General features: G+C 41.5%; 1 protein-coding gene across 1 annotated transcript; it reads left to right on the top strand.

The window, feature by feature from the left end:
* The first annotated feature begins 1,584 nt into the window (after positions 1-1,584).
* Positions 1,585-17,326, top strand: LOC109897266 (interferon alpha-G-like). The gene is made up of 6 exons (XM_020491801.2): positions 1,585-1,728; positions 1,948-2,019; positions 2,108-2,257; positions 2,381-2,470; positions 2,622-2,716; positions 17,053-17,326. Exons 1-6 carry the CDS (start codon positions 1,585-1,587, stop codon positions 17,324-17,326), a joined length of 825 nt encoding a protein of 274 aa, XP_020347390.2.
* The last annotated feature ends 2,383 nt before the right edge of the window (positions 17,327-19,709 follow it).

The following is a 19,709-nucleotide window of genomic DNA, read 5'->3' as shown; positions in this document are numbered from 1 at the left end:
ACCAGGTGAATGAGGAGAGATGACGTAGCCAACAGATGAGTTCATGATTACATATTGCGTATCGGGGCAATAAGCATGTAATAATGTGGTAGAGTGAGCTAGCATAGCATGTAAGTGTTTCACTGCACTTTCTATACATTCTGTAAACTGTGTATGTGAAAATTACAATTTAATCTCCCAATGTTTTCAAATTTTATAACACACAGTTGAGAATGACATTCATGCGATTAATACAGCAATATAAGTATTCTAAGCATCCATATCTTCTCTTTTCTAGCACTAACTACTATAGCATATGTCCTCATAAATCCTCTCTAAAACGCAAGAGCACCAAAGGGGGGAAGAGTTTCCCCTGCAGGCCTGTTGACATCACTTCAAGCAGATCAGAAAATGTCTTTATTTATGGGGTTGTCTCAATCAGTTACACTCTTACACTCTTATGACAGACAGAGTTCTTAGAAAATAGCAAGTATTGTAGATTATAAAATGCAGTTTTAGACAGTTTTATTTTTTTGTGGACTAAAGCCATTAAAAGATCCTGTTGGTATGAATCGTATTTATAGTAAGGTTTCGTTTAATTGTCATGGTGTAGAACATTGGCAGCTAAGCGCTGAATTGCATTGAAAAAAATTTACGAATAACTACATAAACAAATCAATCATGTGAAATCATGTGAAAATGTAACGTTCTACCTGCTGGGATAGATGACGAAATGCAATGGTATGTAAAAACCTGCTTGTTTTCGAAAGCGAAAGCGATTTGTGGTTTGTATTCATCGATGGCATCATCTCCCGCGACAGAGGCTGTCACACGTTCATGGCTAGAAGGATTCCTAGTTGTCAAAGTATCATTTATTTATTTGCATTTTTGTTAACCCTAAACCGTTCTCCTAAACTGAACCTAATTCTCCCAACATGCTTCGTTAATCATTACATTTGATCTAGCTGTAAGTAAGAAATTAGTTCCAAAATAGATCGTTTTTAATGACCTTTTTTATATTCCAATGTTAATTTGTTTTACAGCGAAATAATGAAATGCCATGGAGTACATTAAGATACGTGTTGAGTCCAACTATTGTTTTCCTTTAACAGAGTAGCGATACGATTAGTTACACTTTCCATCCCTTGGGAGAGAGGATATAAATAGTATGCCTTTAAATGCTTATACTGTAGGCTATCATGCCTACTGAATAAAGGTCAGATGTAACAACAAAACATACATAGGCTACTGTATTTAAAAATACATTGCAGTGAAGAGCAATGTGTGCCTGCCATTACATTCTTCTCTGTATTGATGATGTACTGGTTCAAATAAGTATTTACATAGCCAATGATTTGAGCAGCATTCTTGCGCACACCTGCACACAGAAGACCAGAGCGCAGCATTTCGTCAACAGCTCTGCAAGGTGAATAAATGGAATTTACAATTCTCTTTCAGTTTCCTCGCTTGAAATGTCCTCTTTTTTTCCCCGGTAGGGAATTACATATTACCTCATCCATTGTATTTCAATGAGGGAGACTATAAAGCTAGGGCTAGCCCAATGTTGAGAAGTAGTGTTCAGGGATTTATCAACTGACTGAACATATGGCTACTCTTAACGTGTCCTTTGTGGTACATCTTCTGTGTATAGTTGTTCTTAACCCGGTTGTGTATGCCAAATGCAGTGACCGAAACGGGCAAATATATTATCTTTCTCGAACTCGCCAGACCCTCAATGATCTTGCCATGGTATGTAAATCTCTTTAACCTATTACAAATTGAGCATATAGGCAGGAGACGTATATGGCAGAGACGTATGTGGAAATATGCCTCTGAATATAGGCTGTAGCATATATAGTGTGCGATCACAAGTTATTTATTCTAGCTGCAAAGTAGATTATTGGAGCTTCATTCATTCATATATTCAGTTGTTTTATTGAGATATGGTGTCTTTTGTGTGCGGTATAGGTGAGGAGACAAATGGGCTGTATCCAAGAGGCGGAAAGGATAATGGTCCAACGTCCAACGCTTTCAATAGAGGTGATGCTCAGGAGATCATGAGTGGCTACAATTTTAGTGTTTGTCTAGTTCAATTGTATGTTTACACGGAGTGTTATTGTGATTACAGGAGGGGGAAAAGCTTTGGACACTGAAACTTGCGTTTCAACTAGCCAGCGAGCTCTTCCAACAAAACCTAACACTTGTGAAATGGAATACCTTCAAAATCAGGGAGCTCCAAGACCTTCTTGCTCGACAAAATATGACCTATTCAGAATGTGTACGTTCCGAATGTTTAATTTGTATACTCTAGCTTTTAAACAATTATTATTATTGTTATTATTATTATTCATGTAATCTCATTTATATTTATATTAATGTTGTTTGTTGTTTACTAATTCAGGTTAGAGACATGAGTGTGCGTCTAAACCTTCCAATTGAAAATATGGTTAAGAACTACTTCAAACAGCTGGACGACTTTCTTTTACATGAGGTAAAACATCTCATACGTTGCATTTTTTTTTTTGTCAATTGTGTTTCAAACGTAAATTATTGAGAGGGGTGGAGTGGGCCTAGCCTATACCTATGATGTATGACGTATTATTTTCACCTAAAACATATTTGTTTCGCGTTTTTTCTTTCAGCGTTTCAGCTCCTGCTCATGGGAGGTCGTGAGAGCTGAAATGGGGAGCATCCTAAGGGATTTTTACAATAAATCAAAAATATCAAGAAAACACACGTGAGAGTAGCATTACTTGTAGTTCAATTCTGCGTCCCAAAAAATGTTTTGTTTAATTTATTAATTAATCCACTGTAAGCGTTATATATTTATGTTATTTATCCGCGTTGCAAATAATTGCCATGTACTCTATAATATTTCAATAAAAAAGACAAACACGCTTTATTTTGGGTTACGTTGTGGTAGCAATTTTGTACAATTGTGTGGTGTGAGGCAACCAACGAGATTTTCCTTTAAATGTTATCCTATATATATATATACATATTTTTTTTTTATCCTCCTGACAATTGCATACTGTATCAACATCATCTTCGATGGAAAACAAACTCATTTACAATACTCTGAATTCCTGAACTCCAGCCATATTTCCCTGCACTTTAAGACATTATCATATCACTGTAAAGCATGGTTGAGTTGTATAGTTATTCATAATATTAAGTACACATATATATATACTGGATATCATACAACATACTTGACGAAATGTTGCGTTATTGTCCTCTGTGTGCAGATGAGCGCAATGCTGCACAAATGGTAGGCTATGTCAATACATGTTTGAACCAATCCATGATCGAAACAGATAATAATATAATGGCAGGGACACAGTGTTCTTCACGCAATGTATTTTTAATACAGTAGCCTATGTATTTTTTTTGGTAGTTCAATTTGACCTTTATTAAGTAGGCATGATAGCCTACAGTATAAGCATTTAAAGGTGTAACGGATGTGAAATGGCTAGCTAGTTAGCGGTGTTCGCGCTAAATAGATTTGCTCTGAGACCTTGAAGTAGTGGTTCTCCTTGCTTTGCAAGGGCCGCGGCTTTTGTGGAGCGATGGGTAGATTCTTCGTGGGTGTCAGTTGTTCATGTGTGCAGAGGGTCCCTGGTTCGCGCCCGGGTATGGGCGAGGGGACGGTCTAAATTTATACTGATACAAAGGCATACTTTTTATATCCTCTCTCCCAAGGGATGGAAAGTGTAACTAATTGTATGGCTACTCTGTTACAGAAATAAAAATATGATGATAATAGTTTGACTCGACACAGGTGCTCCATTGCAGTTATCGAGATGTATGACTTGCAGCCTAAATGGCATTTAATTATTTCGTTAGAAAACAAATTGACATTGGCATATGAAAAGGTAATTCAAACGATTTCTTGGGGACCTGATTTCTTATTAACAGCTAGATACAATGTTATTATTAACGTAGCAAGTTAGGATAATTAGGTTCAGTTTAGGAAAAGGGTTTAGGGTTAGCAAAAATGCTAAACATTTTATAATAGTATGACAATTAGGAAACATTCTAGCTATGAAAGTGGGACAGCCTCTGTCGCGGGGGATGATGACATCGTTGAATAAACCACAAATCGCTTTCACTTCAGAAAACAACCGTTGTTTTCTTTTACATACGACAGCATTTTGTGATCTATAGGTAGACAATAACACGTTCTCATATGGTTTTGAACATAATTTTTATATATTGTTTTATGAATATATCACGATTTCACATTATTGATTTGTTTATGTAATTATTTGTTTATTAATTTAAATGAACAGAACGATGCAATTCAGCGCGTAGCTGCCAATGTTGTACACCATGACAATAAACGAAACCTTACTATAAACACGATTCATACCAACTGGATCTTTGATTGGCTATAGGCCCCAAAAAACGTATCTGTCTAATGCTGCATTATATTCTACAATACTCGCCATTCTCTAAGAATTTCGCCTGTCATATTTCAGTAAGAGTGTTTTCTGATTGAGACAACCCCATAAACAAAGAAATGTTCTGATCTGCTTGAAGTGATGTCAACAGGCCAGCAGGGGGCATTATTACCCCTTTAGGTGCTCTTGTGAGGACCACAGTTTAGAGAGGATGGATGCTTAAAATTCACGTATGAGGACATATACATAGTAGTTAGTGCTAGCCAAGAGAAGATATGGAAGCTTAGAATTGATCATTTACAGTATTAAACGCTTAAATGCCATTCTCAACCAGGTGCTTTAAAATATATTTTCAATACATTGGGAGATTAAATCAAATCAAATTGTACTTGTCACACACACAGTGAACATCATGTATAACAAGTGCAGTGAAATACTTGTATGCTAGGCTAGCTCAGTCAACATTATTATTACATGCTTATTGCCTGTATAAGCAATATGTAATAATGAACTCGTCTGTTGCCTACGTCATCTATCCTCATTCTCCAGGCCATCCAGACTGTTAAATAGCCATCACTAGCACAGAGAGGCTGTTGCCTACATACAGACTTGAAATCATTGGCCACTTTAATAAATTGAACGCTAGCCACTTTAATTATGTCACTTTTATCATGTTTACATATCTTGCATTACTCATCTCATATGTAGATTCTGTATTCTATACTATCTATTGCATCTTAGCGTATGCGCTCTGACATTGCTCATCCATATATTTATATATTCTTATTCCATTCCTTTACTTAGATTTGTGTGTATATGGTATCTGTTGTAGAATTGTTAGATATTAATTGTTAGATATTCCTGCACTGTCGGAACTAGTGGCACAAGCATTACTCTACACTCGCAATAACATCTACTAACCATGGATATGTGACCCAATACATTTGATTTGTTCCGTTTGTTTTTCAGGGCCGTGTAAACCATGTAAACCATTACAATGTGATTGTGCAGGCTATTTTAAACCCCCTTCCCACATCCACTTTTCTCTGGGCTCATTGTAATGAATGAATTTACTCTTTTGCCCTGACATTGGCAGGATGTTTTAACACTAGGAAGTGCATCCTCCATATTGCCCTTTAAAAGGAAACTGACTCATGAAACTGACAATGTCCTACATCTATCTATGATGAATCATTCAAACAACTTTTATTCATGAGTGTGATTAATAAAGCTCATCCTATGTTTGGACGTCTTCCTGTCCTCCATTGCAGACACAATCTCCTCCTCCTCCAGTCCGGTGTTGCTCCTTAGCTGGTCCATTTACGTGTTTTACGCCCCCCCCCCCCCCCCCATGCTGTGGTTACCAGATGATTAGTTCACTAAAGTTGTTGTTTTTAGTTAGGCTATGGAATACATTTCATTTCATTTCACAGTATTTCATGCACCGTAACTGTCCACCAGAGGGTAGGGTAGCAGAATTTCTAATTTTAGTGTGAATCCCGCTAAAGTGTAATGCTCTAAATCAAAACATCACCTTGGAGCTTGGTTAAATAAGTAGTGACACATCACAAACATTATGGAAAATGGTAAAATATTTATTTCAAGAAAAGAACATAAAAGTAATAATAATACAATTATAATATACTAATACTATTGTGGTATACTTTTTGACATATTTATTCATTCTCCCCCCAGTAATCAACATGCAAAATTGGTAGGCTACAGAACACAGAATGAAATATAAGATAGGACATTTTTAACATGTTCTTGTAACTTAAAAACTATCAATGGTGACCGTGGCCGTGACCCCACTCCCTGCGGGTGTTTCAGGAGGAGTTGGGATATGCAAGAAACACATTTCCATTACACATTTGTACAAGAAACACCCACAGGTGACAAATATAAGCACACCCCCGAATTATTGTTATTATTATTATTATGCCTTTACCGAATCTTAATCCAATCAACCTCAGTAAAACTATACCTATACCTAAAGTTAACCTTAACCTAACCCTCATTCCTAAACCTAACCATAACCATAACCATAATATATACTTCTTTTACCGCTTTGACTAAATTCAGTTTTTCTTCTTCCGGTTGAATATCCATTTCCTGGTTTTATACATTGGGACAAACTTCAGCATAGTTTTTAATGACCCCTGTGAAGCGAATGACTTGGCCTTGAAGTCCTGCATATTGCATATTTCCCATCACCTAATGAACAACCACAATACCAGTCTGGTGTTAAGCGTGGGCTACCTCTTGTATAGATGTTCTATCTGGACACTGTGGCCAATAACAAAGCGGCAACTGCTTTTGGATACTTTATGGGTGGAGTCGGCAGAAATGGATGGCCTTCTAGGTAAATATTGATATAGTAGAATGAAAAAATATTCATCCTAACCACTAATGTATTGTAACGTCTTGTGAGGAGATACTTTCTGTATAAAAACCCTTGACATCTTCCTCATCAAACCTCCTAAGATTGCTTTCTGGGCTGTATTGACGTGTCCTGAAAAGGACATTTTAGATTGAAGGGTCATAACTCAGTTATTATTTTCATATCTACAAAGAATAAGCAATTTTCTTTACTTTCAGAGAGCGAGCTGATCAAGGGGTCGAAAATGTAGATATTGCCAGATGTTCACTGTCCGAGGAACAGGCCGTGGAAGCTTTTTTGCTGGCAAACGTGTCCATAACCCTGAAGAAATTTGGCTTGTCACCAAAAGCACTCACAAACTTCTACAGATGCACAATCGAGAGCATCATATCGGGCTGTATCACCGCCTGGTATGGCAACTGCTCCACCCACAACCGTAAGGCTCTCCAGAGGGTAGTGAGATCTGCACAACGCATCACCGGGGGCAAACTACCTGCCCTCCAGGACACCTACACCACTCGATGTCACAGGACGGCCATAAAGATCATCAAGGACAACAACCACCCGAGCCACTACTTGTTCACCCCGCTATCATCCAGAAGGCGAGGTCAGTACAGGTGCATCAAAGCAGGGACAGTGAGACTGAAAAACAGCTTCTATCTCAAGGCCATCAGACTGTTAAACAGCCACCACTAACATTGAGCATACTGACTCAGCTCCAGCCACTTTAATAAGGGAATTGATGCGAATTGATGTAAAAATTTATCACTAGCCACTTTAAACAATGACACTTAATATAATGTTTACATACCCTACATTACTCATCTCATATGTATATGTATATACTGTACTCATTTAAACTGCTGCATCTACTGCATCTTGCCATCTTTATGTAATACATGTATCACTAGCCCCTACATTACTCATCTCATATGTATATACTGTACTCTATACCATCTACTGCATCTTGCCTATGCTGTTCTGTACCATCACTCATTCATATATCTTTATGTACATATTATTTATCCCTTTACACTTGTGTGTATATGGTAGTAGTTGTGGAATTGTTAGGTTAGATTACTCATTGGTTATTACTGCATTGTCGGAACTAGAAGCACAAGCATTTCGCTACACTCGCATTAATTAACATCTGCTAACCATGTGTATGTGACAAATCAAATTTGATTTGATTTACTACTACTGGGATACAGTCAGTAATAGCTACTCTCCCACTACTATTTATAATACAGTCACTACTACACTAGCCTCAAATTGTCAACACTAGACTCAAACAATTTAAACTCGTAAATTCCTTTGACTAACACAAAAAAATTGTTCTGTATAGCTGAAGCAAGTCTTCTTATTATGTTTTTCTACTCCTACAGCCTGAGTAAGCCCATGGTCAGGAGCAGAGTATGGAACATGGTCTCTCCAGAAAAGTGTGTATCTGTATTTTACTCTACCATCATTAACCATAGCAGTATGGTGTCATGCTGTACTGATGAAAACCATCAAATCAATCCTACCAAAAAATCTTCCCAAAAAAGCCTGATTAGTGGTCCTTTTATGTCATAGAAATGTGCATCAATGTCATGTTTGATTCACTGCATAAATTGTTGATGGAATACTGTATGTGTTTAGCTTATAGCAAGGTGGTTGGGGCAGTAGTTCTATTAATGTTAATATATGTTATGTAGTAGTGCAACTATTACAGGTCAGTCTATCTAAAACTACCAACATCAGCCCTTCTCTTCATTACAATTAAGTCATTCATTACATTTAGTTCTCCCAGGCTTTTGTACAAGCAGCCCAGTGTCTTGGTGGGGTAAGTAGAACTTTTATCATATTAGCACATACTGTACCTCTGCATAGTGTGGAATTCTGTGTCAATAGTCTGGCTCAGACACAGTTGTTTGGAGCATTCCGATATGCCACAGGTGTCAGGTTCACCTTTTGTACTTAAAGGGTGATTATTCCCACTCTCTGTGGAATGCTGCAGATCTGCCCGCAGACGAGATAGGAACACTTATCCCACACAGAAGAGGTGGATGGAATCTGGCAGGTTAAGGTAGCCTTCTTCCTCCAAACTGTGCAGCAAGTTGTAGTACTGACATGTCACAGCACTCCAAACATCTCTCCATAAGCATTCCGCTCTAACAGAGAGAAACAAAATGTTATGGTCCTGTGGTCTTCCTCCATGATTAGTGAACACTGAGGTGGGTTCGAGGTTATAGACATGCAAGTTGTGTGTGCCCCTGTGAGTGGTTACTGACTGTATGTGACGCAGACACCTATCGGAGTGTACCTGGAACATTTAAATATAGAGGGCTATGTTTCTCACCACTTGGTTATTGCAAGGCTAACCCCCAGGGAAATCATGACTTCGCAGCTACAGGGGTTGATAGTCCAGCGAAAATGGCTGAGTGTTTATGTGGTGTAAATCTTAAAATTAGCAGCTGACATCTTTAATGATTTTTTAATTAATGCATGTGAGACAGGTTCCATGTACAACGAGACAGGTAGATAGGAAGAGAGAGAAAAAGAACACAGAACAGTTTAATTACATCTGCCTCCTGAGGTTGAAGAGGCGCTGCTGCGCCTTCTTCACAACGCTGTCTGTGCGGGTGGACCAATTCCGTTTGTCCGTGATGTGTACGCAGAGGAACTTAAAACTTACTACCCTCTCCACTACTGTCCCATCTATGTGGATAGGGGGGTGCTCCCTCTGCTGTTTCCTGAAGTCCACAATAATCTCCTTTGTTTTGTTGACGTTGAGTGTGAGGTTATTTTCCTGACACCACACTCCGAGGGCCCTCACCTCCTCCCTGTAGGCCGTCTCGTCGTTGTTGGTAATCAAGCCTACCACTTTAGTGTCGCCCGCAAACTTGATTGAGTTGGAGGTGTGCATGGCCACACAGTCGTGGGTGAACAGGGAGTACAGGAGAGGGCTCAGAACGCACCCTTGTGGGGCCCCAGTGTTGAGGATCAGCGGGGTGGAGAGGTTGTTACCTACCCTCACCACTTGTTACCTACCCTCATTGACTGTGTTTGAAGTAGGCATAATAGTTACTATAGCCAGTTAGGCTACTCTTGGTGCGTTCTAGAATCCTGCTGAGTTTCATCAAATTTGACCAATAGCGGAGAGGAAGAAGCAAAGCGAGCGGAGAAAACAGAGGCTCGAGTCCGCCCCAAAAATGTGTAGCATGAAAATACAGTGAGAAGCAGACAAAGTGGAGATTGTTTTGTCAAGAGGTCAATAAGAGTGTCAAATTTGGTCAAAGTGAAATTTAATTGCTAATTTGGAGAGCTCTGAGGTACCACAAAGCATGAGACAACAACAACAACAAAAAATCACCTTTATAATAAAGCATTGCATAACATATCTTCGCATTTGAGTAGTGGCACAGAGCAGTAGAGTTGAGGCACTTACACGAGTTGCACACATGGGAAGTTGTTTTGTAGCCTAGGGTCCTGGGAAAAAAATTGGCCTTGTATAAAAGCATCTCATGCAATTCTGCATCATTTTACATGACTCCAGACTTTGGCAGAATCGTTTTTAATACCACACAAGTGATCGAAATGACAAACTACTTTGACGCTGAAACTGAGAATAATCTGAGATCAATACAAACATCCTTGTCTTGAATCCATCAATAGGCTAAGCCCAGGTGTGGGAGGACACATATTGTTGGCTGCTATATGAGGAGGAAATTATAGTCCTAAAAATTCTTTCCAGTTTCACTGACTCACCTAATGATGCGCAGCTCACTCGCCGGTGCTGGCCGATGCGTTGACGCCACATTTATCTCTTGTTTTCTGTGAAACAATATTTGGAAGTTGATCAAATAGTTTGGTAGCCTGCAGCAGACAGATTAGAGTCTTCTCTTTACAGCAGGAGCCATGTGTTTTCCAAGCTGTGTTTTCCCACAATTGTACTTCAAATATTGCGAAAGGCCTGTTTTGTATGCATGCTGTTCACTGACAGATTTGCGTTCCCGACTGTACTGTATGCTATGCCTTGTTATTGGGCTACACACAGCTAGTCTATTTTTTTAAGAAGCTATTGGTCCTCTGTGGCTAAATTATAGGCCTTCTCATGGTGTAGTAGATTATTCTGATTTTTTTTATTAATTTCTGAACAGACAGCAGCAATTCTATAACTTTGGCAAAAAACAAATAGTTTTTCTGTGGTGCTGCAGCTCCAGCAGAACCCTTTGCGTGGCTATGATTCTATGAGAAAAAAGAATGATGAACTACAATGTTGGAGAGATGAGAGTTGCAGGCTCATGTCTATCAGAGTAGAAAGAGAAGATAGAAAGTGAATGTTATTATAGTTCCTTGAGAGATACGGGCACGCTTCTCACACTGCCATGTGTTGGTCTCAAACACATGGTTTAAGCAACATTGAAACCTAAGCCCAGCCCGCCCAACTCTTAGAATATCAGGCCTGGGGCTGAAAATCTACTTTTCAAATTATGTTTTTTTTTGGAGGGGCAGGATAATTAACTTAGTGACAACTCGAATGAACTTGGATCACTTTTATTTTTAAAAAATACGTTACAAAAAGTACAAAATAATTTTTCATGCTATGAGAGATACCAGAAATAAGTTCCGGAACAAAACAGTCCAAAATGGAGAGGTGCCAGATCTTGTTCCGGCAGGATCCAGCTCAAATGAAGTACTGCCCCCATGGTGAGCTTCAAGGTGATAGAAGTGACATGGAGGCATGCAATTCAATGGTAAAGCACATTGTCATTTTCTGATTGGCCAGTTTTTTGGCCATTTTGCAAGAAATCAGTTTCTGCTCTTCAAACTTGTTAAAGACACGTCCACTGAACATACATACCAAGTTTTGAATCAATCAGGCCCAGAGTTCCAACCAAACAGGGAAACCTGCGGTACTGAAGTATTGCGGAATCTGCGTGCTGCCTAATGACCCTCTCCTGCCCCAGTCGTAAGCTCACTGTGGGCTACACTGGGGGCAGTGACATCCAAGCCATAAAACCTCACAAAAGTGTGTGGCGATGCCAACTCAACCGCAGGACAAATATCTCCCCCCTTTAGATTAATATAAGGAATGCCTGCAAATACACCTAGTGTATATTTGCAAGTTAAGCACATATAATTTACTGTATCACAAAATATTTAAAAAAAATGCCTAGTTTGGTGTTAAGAATGAATGGTAATTCAGGAGAGAGGACCAGGCTTGAATGAACACTTTAGCTAGTTGCCTTGAACGCAGCTCTCGACTAACTCAACAACCACAGGCTGCTACTAACTGCCAATCAGATTCCACACCTGTTGCAACACCTTAATTACTTGCCGTGAACGCAGCTCCTCAGCAGCATCAGCTGCAACTCGTCGATAGTCAGCATTCACACCTGTCGTCGCTCTCTTTTATAGTTATGATGATCAAGGTTGCGCACCATTTGGCCACCAGAAAGATCACAAAGAATGCTTAGCAGTTGTCAACAAATGTTAAGCTATCTTGTAATCAGATAAGGGACAGAAGGTTACTGGCAGCTAGATTTAAGTAAGTTACTAGCAGTTACTGGCTATTAGATTACTGTGCATTTTACAATAACTTACTGTCAGGTGGTTGTCAGTTAGGTAACGCAAAATTCACTGCGGCTTCTGTTGTCGAATTTTCAGACCCTCTCAACTATCTCATTGCAAACAGGGCATGCAAGTCACACAGATCATATCTGATATCACACTCACAGTAAGAAAAAAACGTGGCTAGGGAGTGGGCGGTGGGAGATTAAATAAATCAACTAAGTAGCTTGGCACAGTTCATTTGTTTAATCTCCCACACTTGTAACACTTAGGCGTATACGCCACATTAAATCAGATCAGCGTTGATCTATCATATACACAGGATACAGCATAAACTGTTTTAAAAAGTATGTGCTTGTTCTAAGATTAAAACGATTGAAGGAACTGTTTGCAACAGTTTGAGTATTTCAAACATGAGGTATTTTTCTGTATAATATACTTATGCTTTTAGTGTTTCACAAACAATATTATATTAGGTGCAAACTACTTACAGCATCTCAGAAATGGGCTAGATCTAACAATTTCATAATTTACAGAACTGTTTTAAATTGGATCTCAATTTCTTTTGGATGATTTATTCAAAACTATTTGTTTGATGCAACACCTACATGGGAATACGTTTAAAAGTAACACACATCAGAACTTTGAAACTTCACTTTTATTGCTTACTTTTTTATTTGAAGTACAATGTGTTTCTGCAAGAGAAAACAACTTGCAAAGTAAATACGTTTCAGTGGCAATGTCAACAAAGGGAAATGATCACTTTTCAACCTCATTTGTCCTCTAGCAGCTCTCCAATGTCAACATAATGTCATGTCATGTCTTATAAAAAAAGATGTGGTATAAATGAAACTGGAATCTGTTACAATAATGTTCATCATGTGATTTTAAACAAATATCAGCATATAGGCCTATATTATTCACTTTGTAATGAGCATTGAACACTTTTCTGCTGCCCAAAACATTTGAAAGATTCAAGTAGTGCTGATCAAAAGGTTGAGGGCAGGTGAAGATGAGTATTTGTGTTAACAGTTAGTGATTGTACCAGTTTAACTGGTTTTATAGTTATGATGATCAAGGGTGCGCACCATTTGGCCACCAGAAAGGTCACAAAGAATGCTTAGCAGTTGTCAACAAATGTTAAGCTATCTTGTAATCAGATAAGGGACAGAAGGTTACTGGCAGCTAGATTTAAGTAAGTTACTAGCAGTTACTGGCTATTAGATTACTGTGCATTTTACAATAACTTACTGTCAGGTGGTTGTCAGTTAGGTAACGCAAAATTCACTGCGGCTTCTGTTGTCGAATTTTCAGACCCTCTCAACTATCTCATTGCAAACAGGGCATGCAAGTCACACAGATCATATCTGATATCACACTCACAGTAAGAAAAAAACGTGGCTAGGGAGTGGGCGGTGGGAGATTAAATAAATCAACTAAGTAGCTTGGCACAGTTCATTTGTTTAATCTCCCACACTTGTAACACTTAGGCGTATACGCCACATTAAATCAGATCAGCATTTATCTATCATATACACAGGATACAGCATAAACTGTTTTAAAAAGTATGTGCTTGTTCTAAGATTAAAACGATTGAAGGAACTGTTTGCAACAGTTTGAGTATTTCAAACATGAGGTATTTTTCTGTATAATATACTTATGCTTTTAGTGTTTCACAAACAATATTATATTAGGTGCAAACTACTTACAGCATCTCAGAAATGGGCTAGATCTAACATAATTTCATAATTTACAGAACTGTTTTAAATTGGATCTCAATTTCTTTTGGATGATTTATTCAAAAGTATTTGTTTGATGCAACACCTACATGGGAATACGTTTAAAAGTAACACACATCAGAACTTTGAAACTTCACTTTTATTGCTTACTTTTTTATTTGAAGTACAATGTGTTTCTGCAAGAGAAAACAACTTGCAAAGTAAATAAGTTTCAGTGGCAATGTCAATGTCAACAAAAGGGAAATGATCACTTTGTCCTCTAGCGGCTGTTTTTCCATTGAAAGCCTATCCACCATACAAAGACTTAGGACCCAGTTCACAAGCTCTGTGCCTTCCTCTACATGTGACCAATCTTTAGGCATTGTTTCAGGCTTTTACTCTGAAAAATTAGGGAGATACAGCACTTTCAATCTGTAGCCAGTGGAAATTTCCATTCATCAGCCATGCGCCGGATCGTCAACGTGCCTTTCTTGTTTCTACTTTCCTATTGACAAAGCTTTTGTCCAGTTGAAATATTATTGATTATTTATGACAAAAACAACCGGAGGGTTGATTTTAAACATCGTTTGGCATATTTCTACTAACTTTTATTGTACTTTTTAAAAACTTTTCGTCCTGTAATTAGTGTACGCGCCTTCTGCATTCGGATTACTGAACAAAATGCGCAAACAAAAAGGAGGTTTTTGCTCATAAAGAGAGACATTATCGAACAAAACAAACATTTATTGTCTAACATGGAGACCTGGGAGTGCCACCAGATGAAGATCATCAAAGGTATGTGATTAATTGTAATGCTATTTCTGACTTTTGTGAAACTCCTTGGCTGGAATATATCCTTCCTGTTTGGCCCTGTCCGGGGGTGTCCTCGGATGGGGCCGCAGTGTCTCCTGACCCGTCCTGTCTCAGCCTCCAGTATTTATGCTGGAGTAGTTTATGTGTCGGGGGGCTAGGGTCAGTTTGTTATATCTGGAGTACTTCTCCTGTCCTATTCGGTGTCCTGTGTGAATCTAAGTGTGCGTTCTCTAATTCTCTCCTTCTCTCTTTCTCTCTCTCGGAGGACCTGAGCCCTAGGACCATGCCCCAGGACTACCTGACATGATGACTCCTTGCTGTCCCCAGTCCACCTGGCCGTGCTGCTGCTCCAGTTTCAACTGACCTGAGCCCTAGGACCATGCCCCAGGACTACCTGACATGATGACTCCTTGCTGTCCCCAGTCCACCTGGCCGTGCTGCTGCTCCAGTTTCAACTGACCTGAGCCCTAGGACCATGCCCCAGGACTACCTGACATGATGACTCCTTGCTGTCCCCAGTCCACCTGACCGTGCTGCTGTTCCAGTTTCAACTGTTCTGCCTTATTATTATTATTCGACCATGCTGGTCATTTATGAACATTTGAACATCTTGGCCATGTTCTGTTATAATCTCCACCCGGCACAGCCAGAAGAGGACTGGCCACCCCAAATAGCCTGGTTCCTCTCTAGGTTTTGGCCTTTCTAGGGAGTTTTTCCTAGCCACCGTGCTTCTACACCTGCATTGCTTGCTGTTTGGGGTTTTAGGCTGGGTTTCTGTACAGCACTTTGAGATATCAGCTGATATACGAAGGGCTATATAAATACATTTGATTTGATTTGGGAAATGGCTGTATGCGTTTCTGTGGCTAGCTAACATAATCGCAAAGTGTGCTTTCGCCGTAAAGCGTTTTTTTAAATCTGAGACAGCAGTTGCATTAAGGAGAAGTTTATCTATATTTCTATGAAAACACTTGTGTAGTTTATTAATGTTTATGATGAGTATTTCTGTCATTTTATGTGGCTCTCTGCACTTTCACCGGATGTTTGTTTGAGACAATGCATTTCTAACCACAACGCGCCAATGTAAACTCAGAATTTTGGATATAAATATGAACTTTACCGAACAAAACATACATACATTGTGTAACATGAAGTCCTACGAGTGTCATCTGATGAAGATCATCAAAGGTTAGTGATTCATTTTATGTATATTTCTGCTTTTTGTGAATCCTCTCTTTGGCTGGAAAAATGGCTGTGTTATTCAGTGAATAGGCACTCACCTAACATAATCGTTTGATTTGCTTTCGTCGTAAAGCCTTTTTGAAATCGGACACCGTGGCTGGATTTACAACAAGTGTATCTTTAAAATGGTGTAAAATACATGTATGTTTGAGGAATGTTATGAGGAATGGGATTTCTGTTGTTTTGAATTTGGCGCCCTGCAGTTTCACTGGCTGTTGACGAGGTGGGATGCTACACGTACCCTACAGAGGTTAACAAGTAAAATAAAAAATCCCCATGTCACGACTTCCGCCAAAGTCGGCTCCTCTTCTTGTTCGGGCGGTGTTCGGCGATCAACGTCACCGGCTTTCTAGCCATCGTCGCTCCATTTCTCAAATATCCATTTGTTTTGCCTTGTTCCATACACAACTGGTTTCCATTCCATAATCACTGCATGTATTTTAGTCCTCTGTTCCCCTCCATGTCTTTGTGTGTAATTGTTTTTTTGTTATGTGGATATTGTCAGGCGCCATACTTTTGTTATGTTCCGTGTTTTTGGCACGTTTATGTCTTCATGTGTTTTTATGTGCCGGAATGAAAGTGCACCTGTCTGTCACCTGCTCTCCTGCACCTGACTTCGCCTCTCGTACACACCCGTAACAGAATTACACACCCAACCATGCAGTCAGCAGGAGCAGGTACCCCGGTTAGAGGAGTCGAGGAGCGCGTCCAGGAACATTCTGCTATATACATCATCTTGGTGCCATGATGGGTCGCGTTGTCCAGACTATGGACCGCTGGGAGAGACAGGAAATCTCCCCAGTGCCTCGACCAGCGCAACCGGGGTTACCTCTACCCGTCCCGTCCGGAGCCAGTCCCAGTGGGATACGTCTCTCCCTTCCCAGGGAGTATGATGGGACGGCAGCGCAGTGCCAGGGATTCCTGTTACAACTGGATCTCTACCTGGCCACTGTGCACCCAGCTCCCTAGGGAAGGGAGAAAGTGTCTACCCTCGTCTCATGCCTCGGGGAGAGCTCTGGAGTGGGCAAACGGCAAAGGGAGACGTGGAGTTGGACCACTTCGAGGAGTTCACCCGTCGCTTCCAGGCCATCTTCGACCATCCGCCCGAAGATAGAGCGGCGGGGGAACGGCTCTTCCATTTGAGGAAGGGGACGAGGAGCCGCCGGAGCAGGCTGGAACGACTGGGCCCTCATCGACCACTATCGGTGCAGTCTGCGCGAGGACGTCAGACGTGAGCTGGCCTGCAGGGATGCCACCATCTCCTTTGACTAACTGGTGGATTTGTCCATCCGGTTGGATAACCTGCTGGTCATCCACGGACATCCAGAGGGGGCTCTGTCAGGGCCATCTTCCAGCACCCCCACTCCGGTGCCCATGGAGTTTGGAGGGGCTTTGCGTAGGGAGACTGGAGGAGGAGCCATCATGTGCACTATCTGTGGCCGCAGAGGGCACAATGCCGGTCGGTGCCGTGTCGGTTCCTCTGGGAGTCGAGGCAACAGGCAGGGCACTCTGGCGTCACCCCAGGTGAGTCTGCACCACACTCATCCAAAGTCCTCTGTTGACCACCTGTTTGTACCTGTTTCTTTCCCTGATTTTTCCCGCATTCCCAACATAAGGTGCTAGTCGATTCAGGCAGAGATGAGAATTTTATCGACAGAGCATTAGCCCTTAGTTTAGGGATCCCCATTATTCCTGTAGTTAGACCTTTTCCGGTTCACGCTCTGGATAGTCAACCTTTAGGGTCCGGGCAAATCAGGGAAGCCACGGAGACGCAGGGGGGGGGGTCACGAGGAGAAAATCAGTCTCTTCCTCATTGACTGTCCTGCGTTTCCCGTGATACTAGGTCTTCCCTCATCATAACCACACTATTTCCTGGCAACAGAGGGCTCTCACGGGGTGGTCTCGAGAGTGCTCGGGGAGGTGTGTAGGGGTTTCCATTGGTGCTACCACTGTGGAAAGTCCAGACCAGGTCTCCACCGTGCGCATCCCCCCCAGAATATGCCAATTTGGCTCTCGCCTACTGTAAAAAGAAGGCGAATCAATTACCACCTCATCGACGTGGGAATTGTGCGATAAATCTCCTGGCAGACGCTGCGCTTCCCAGGAGTCACGTGTATCCCCTGTCGCAAGCGGAGATGGTGGCTATGGAGACATATGTCTCTGAATCTCTGCGTCAGGGGTACATTCGGTCCTCCACTTCACCCGCCTCCTCAAGTTTATTTTTTGTGAAGAAGGATGGAGGTCTACGCCCGTGCAATGACTACTGAGGTCTCAATCAAATCACGGTGAGGTACAGATACCCACTACCTCTTATTGCCACGGCGATTGAGTCAATGCATGGGGCGCGCTTCTTCATGAAACTGGATCTCCGGAGTGCGTATAACCTGGTACGTATCCGGGAGGGAGACGAGTGGAAGACAGCGTTTAGTACCACCTCAGGGAATGATGAGTACTTAGTCATGCCATACAGGTTGATGAATGCTCCATCAGTTTTCCAATCCTTGTAGACGAGATTTTCAGGGACCTGCATGGGCAGGGTGTAGTGGTGTATATCGATGACATTCTGATATACTCCGCTACATGCGCCAAAGCATGTGTCCTTGGTACGCAAGGTACTTGGATGACTGTTGGAGCATGACCTGTACGTCAAGGCCGAGAAATGCCTGTTCTTTCAGCAGGTCGTCTCCTTGCTAGGGTATCGCATTTCCACATCAGGGGTGGAGATGGAGAGTGACCGCATTGCAGCCGTGCGTAATTGGCCGACTCCCACCACGGTAAAGGAGGTGCAGCGATTTTTAGGGTTTGGCCAAAACCCCAGAGATTTATCCGGGGTTTTGGCCAGGTGGCTGCTCCCATTACCTCACTGCTGAAGAGGGGTCCCGTACGGTTGCAGTGGTCGGCTGAGGTGGACAGGGCTTTGGGCAGCTAAGAGCTCTTTTTACTTCGGGTCCCGTGCTGGCCCATCCGGATCCCTCTTTTTATTGTACCGGCTGTATGGCACAGAGGAGCGGCCCATGGATCAGACTCCCATACTCTCAGCCTCTTGCCTGGTAGCGCCGGTCATGTGGGAGCTGGACGCGGACATTGAGCAGGCATTGTGTACAGAGTCCGCTCCCCTCCGGTGTCCTGTCGGGCGTATGTATGTTCCGTCTGCTGTCCGTGACCAGTTGATCTATTGGGCCCATACATCACCCTCCTTTGGTCATCCGACTGGGAAGTCCTGGTGGCCCACCTTGGCTAAGGACGTGAGGGTTTGTTTCCTCCTGCTCAGTGTGTGCCCAGTGTAAGGCTCCGAGACACCTGCCCAGAGGTAAGCTACACCTCTTACCCATTCCACAACGACCTTGGTCACACCTGTCTGTGGATTTTTTAACCGATCTACCTCTTTCACAGGGAAACACTACGATAGAGTGTTTTGAGCAGTTAGTGGAAAGAGCAGTTAGAAGCATTGTGGGAAAGGATTGGTTTGCTGTGAGCAGGGCCTGGGTACCAACGGGGAATGATGGGAACGTTATACAATGGAGCGTGGGACCTGGGGAGCCATTCAAAGCAAAAGTAACAGAATTATGTGCTAACCTAGCGGAACATTACCACCGACACGCCGACTTCTCTAAAGTA

This window comes from Oncorhynchus kisutch, linkage group LG10, assembly GCF_002021735.2.
Source record: "Oncorhynchus kisutch isolate 150728-3 linkage group LG10, Okis_V2, whole genome shotgun sequence".
Classification (NCBI taxonomy): Eukaryota; Metazoa; Chordata; class Actinopteri; order Salmoniformes; family Salmonidae; genus Oncorhynchus; species Oncorhynchus kisutch.
The sequence above is the reverse complement of the archived record's forward strand: the minus strand, read 5'-3'. Positions and strand labels throughout refer to the sequence as shown.

Bases quoted from the DNA above. Each gene is read 5' to 3' on its own strand.
- LOC109897266 (XM_020491801.2), top strand. From the start codon at position 1,585: ATGGCTACTCTTAACGTGTCCTTTGTGGTACATCTTCTGTGTATAGTT. The intron at 2,471-2,621 runs GTAAAACATCTC...TTTTTCTTTCAG, and splicing joins ACGACTTTCTTTTACATGAG to CGTTTCAGCTCCTGCTCATG. The intron at 2,717-17,052 runs GTGAGAGTAGCA...CTGTGCACCCAG, and splicing joins AAAATATCAAGAAAACACAC to CTCCCTAGGGAAGGGAGAAA.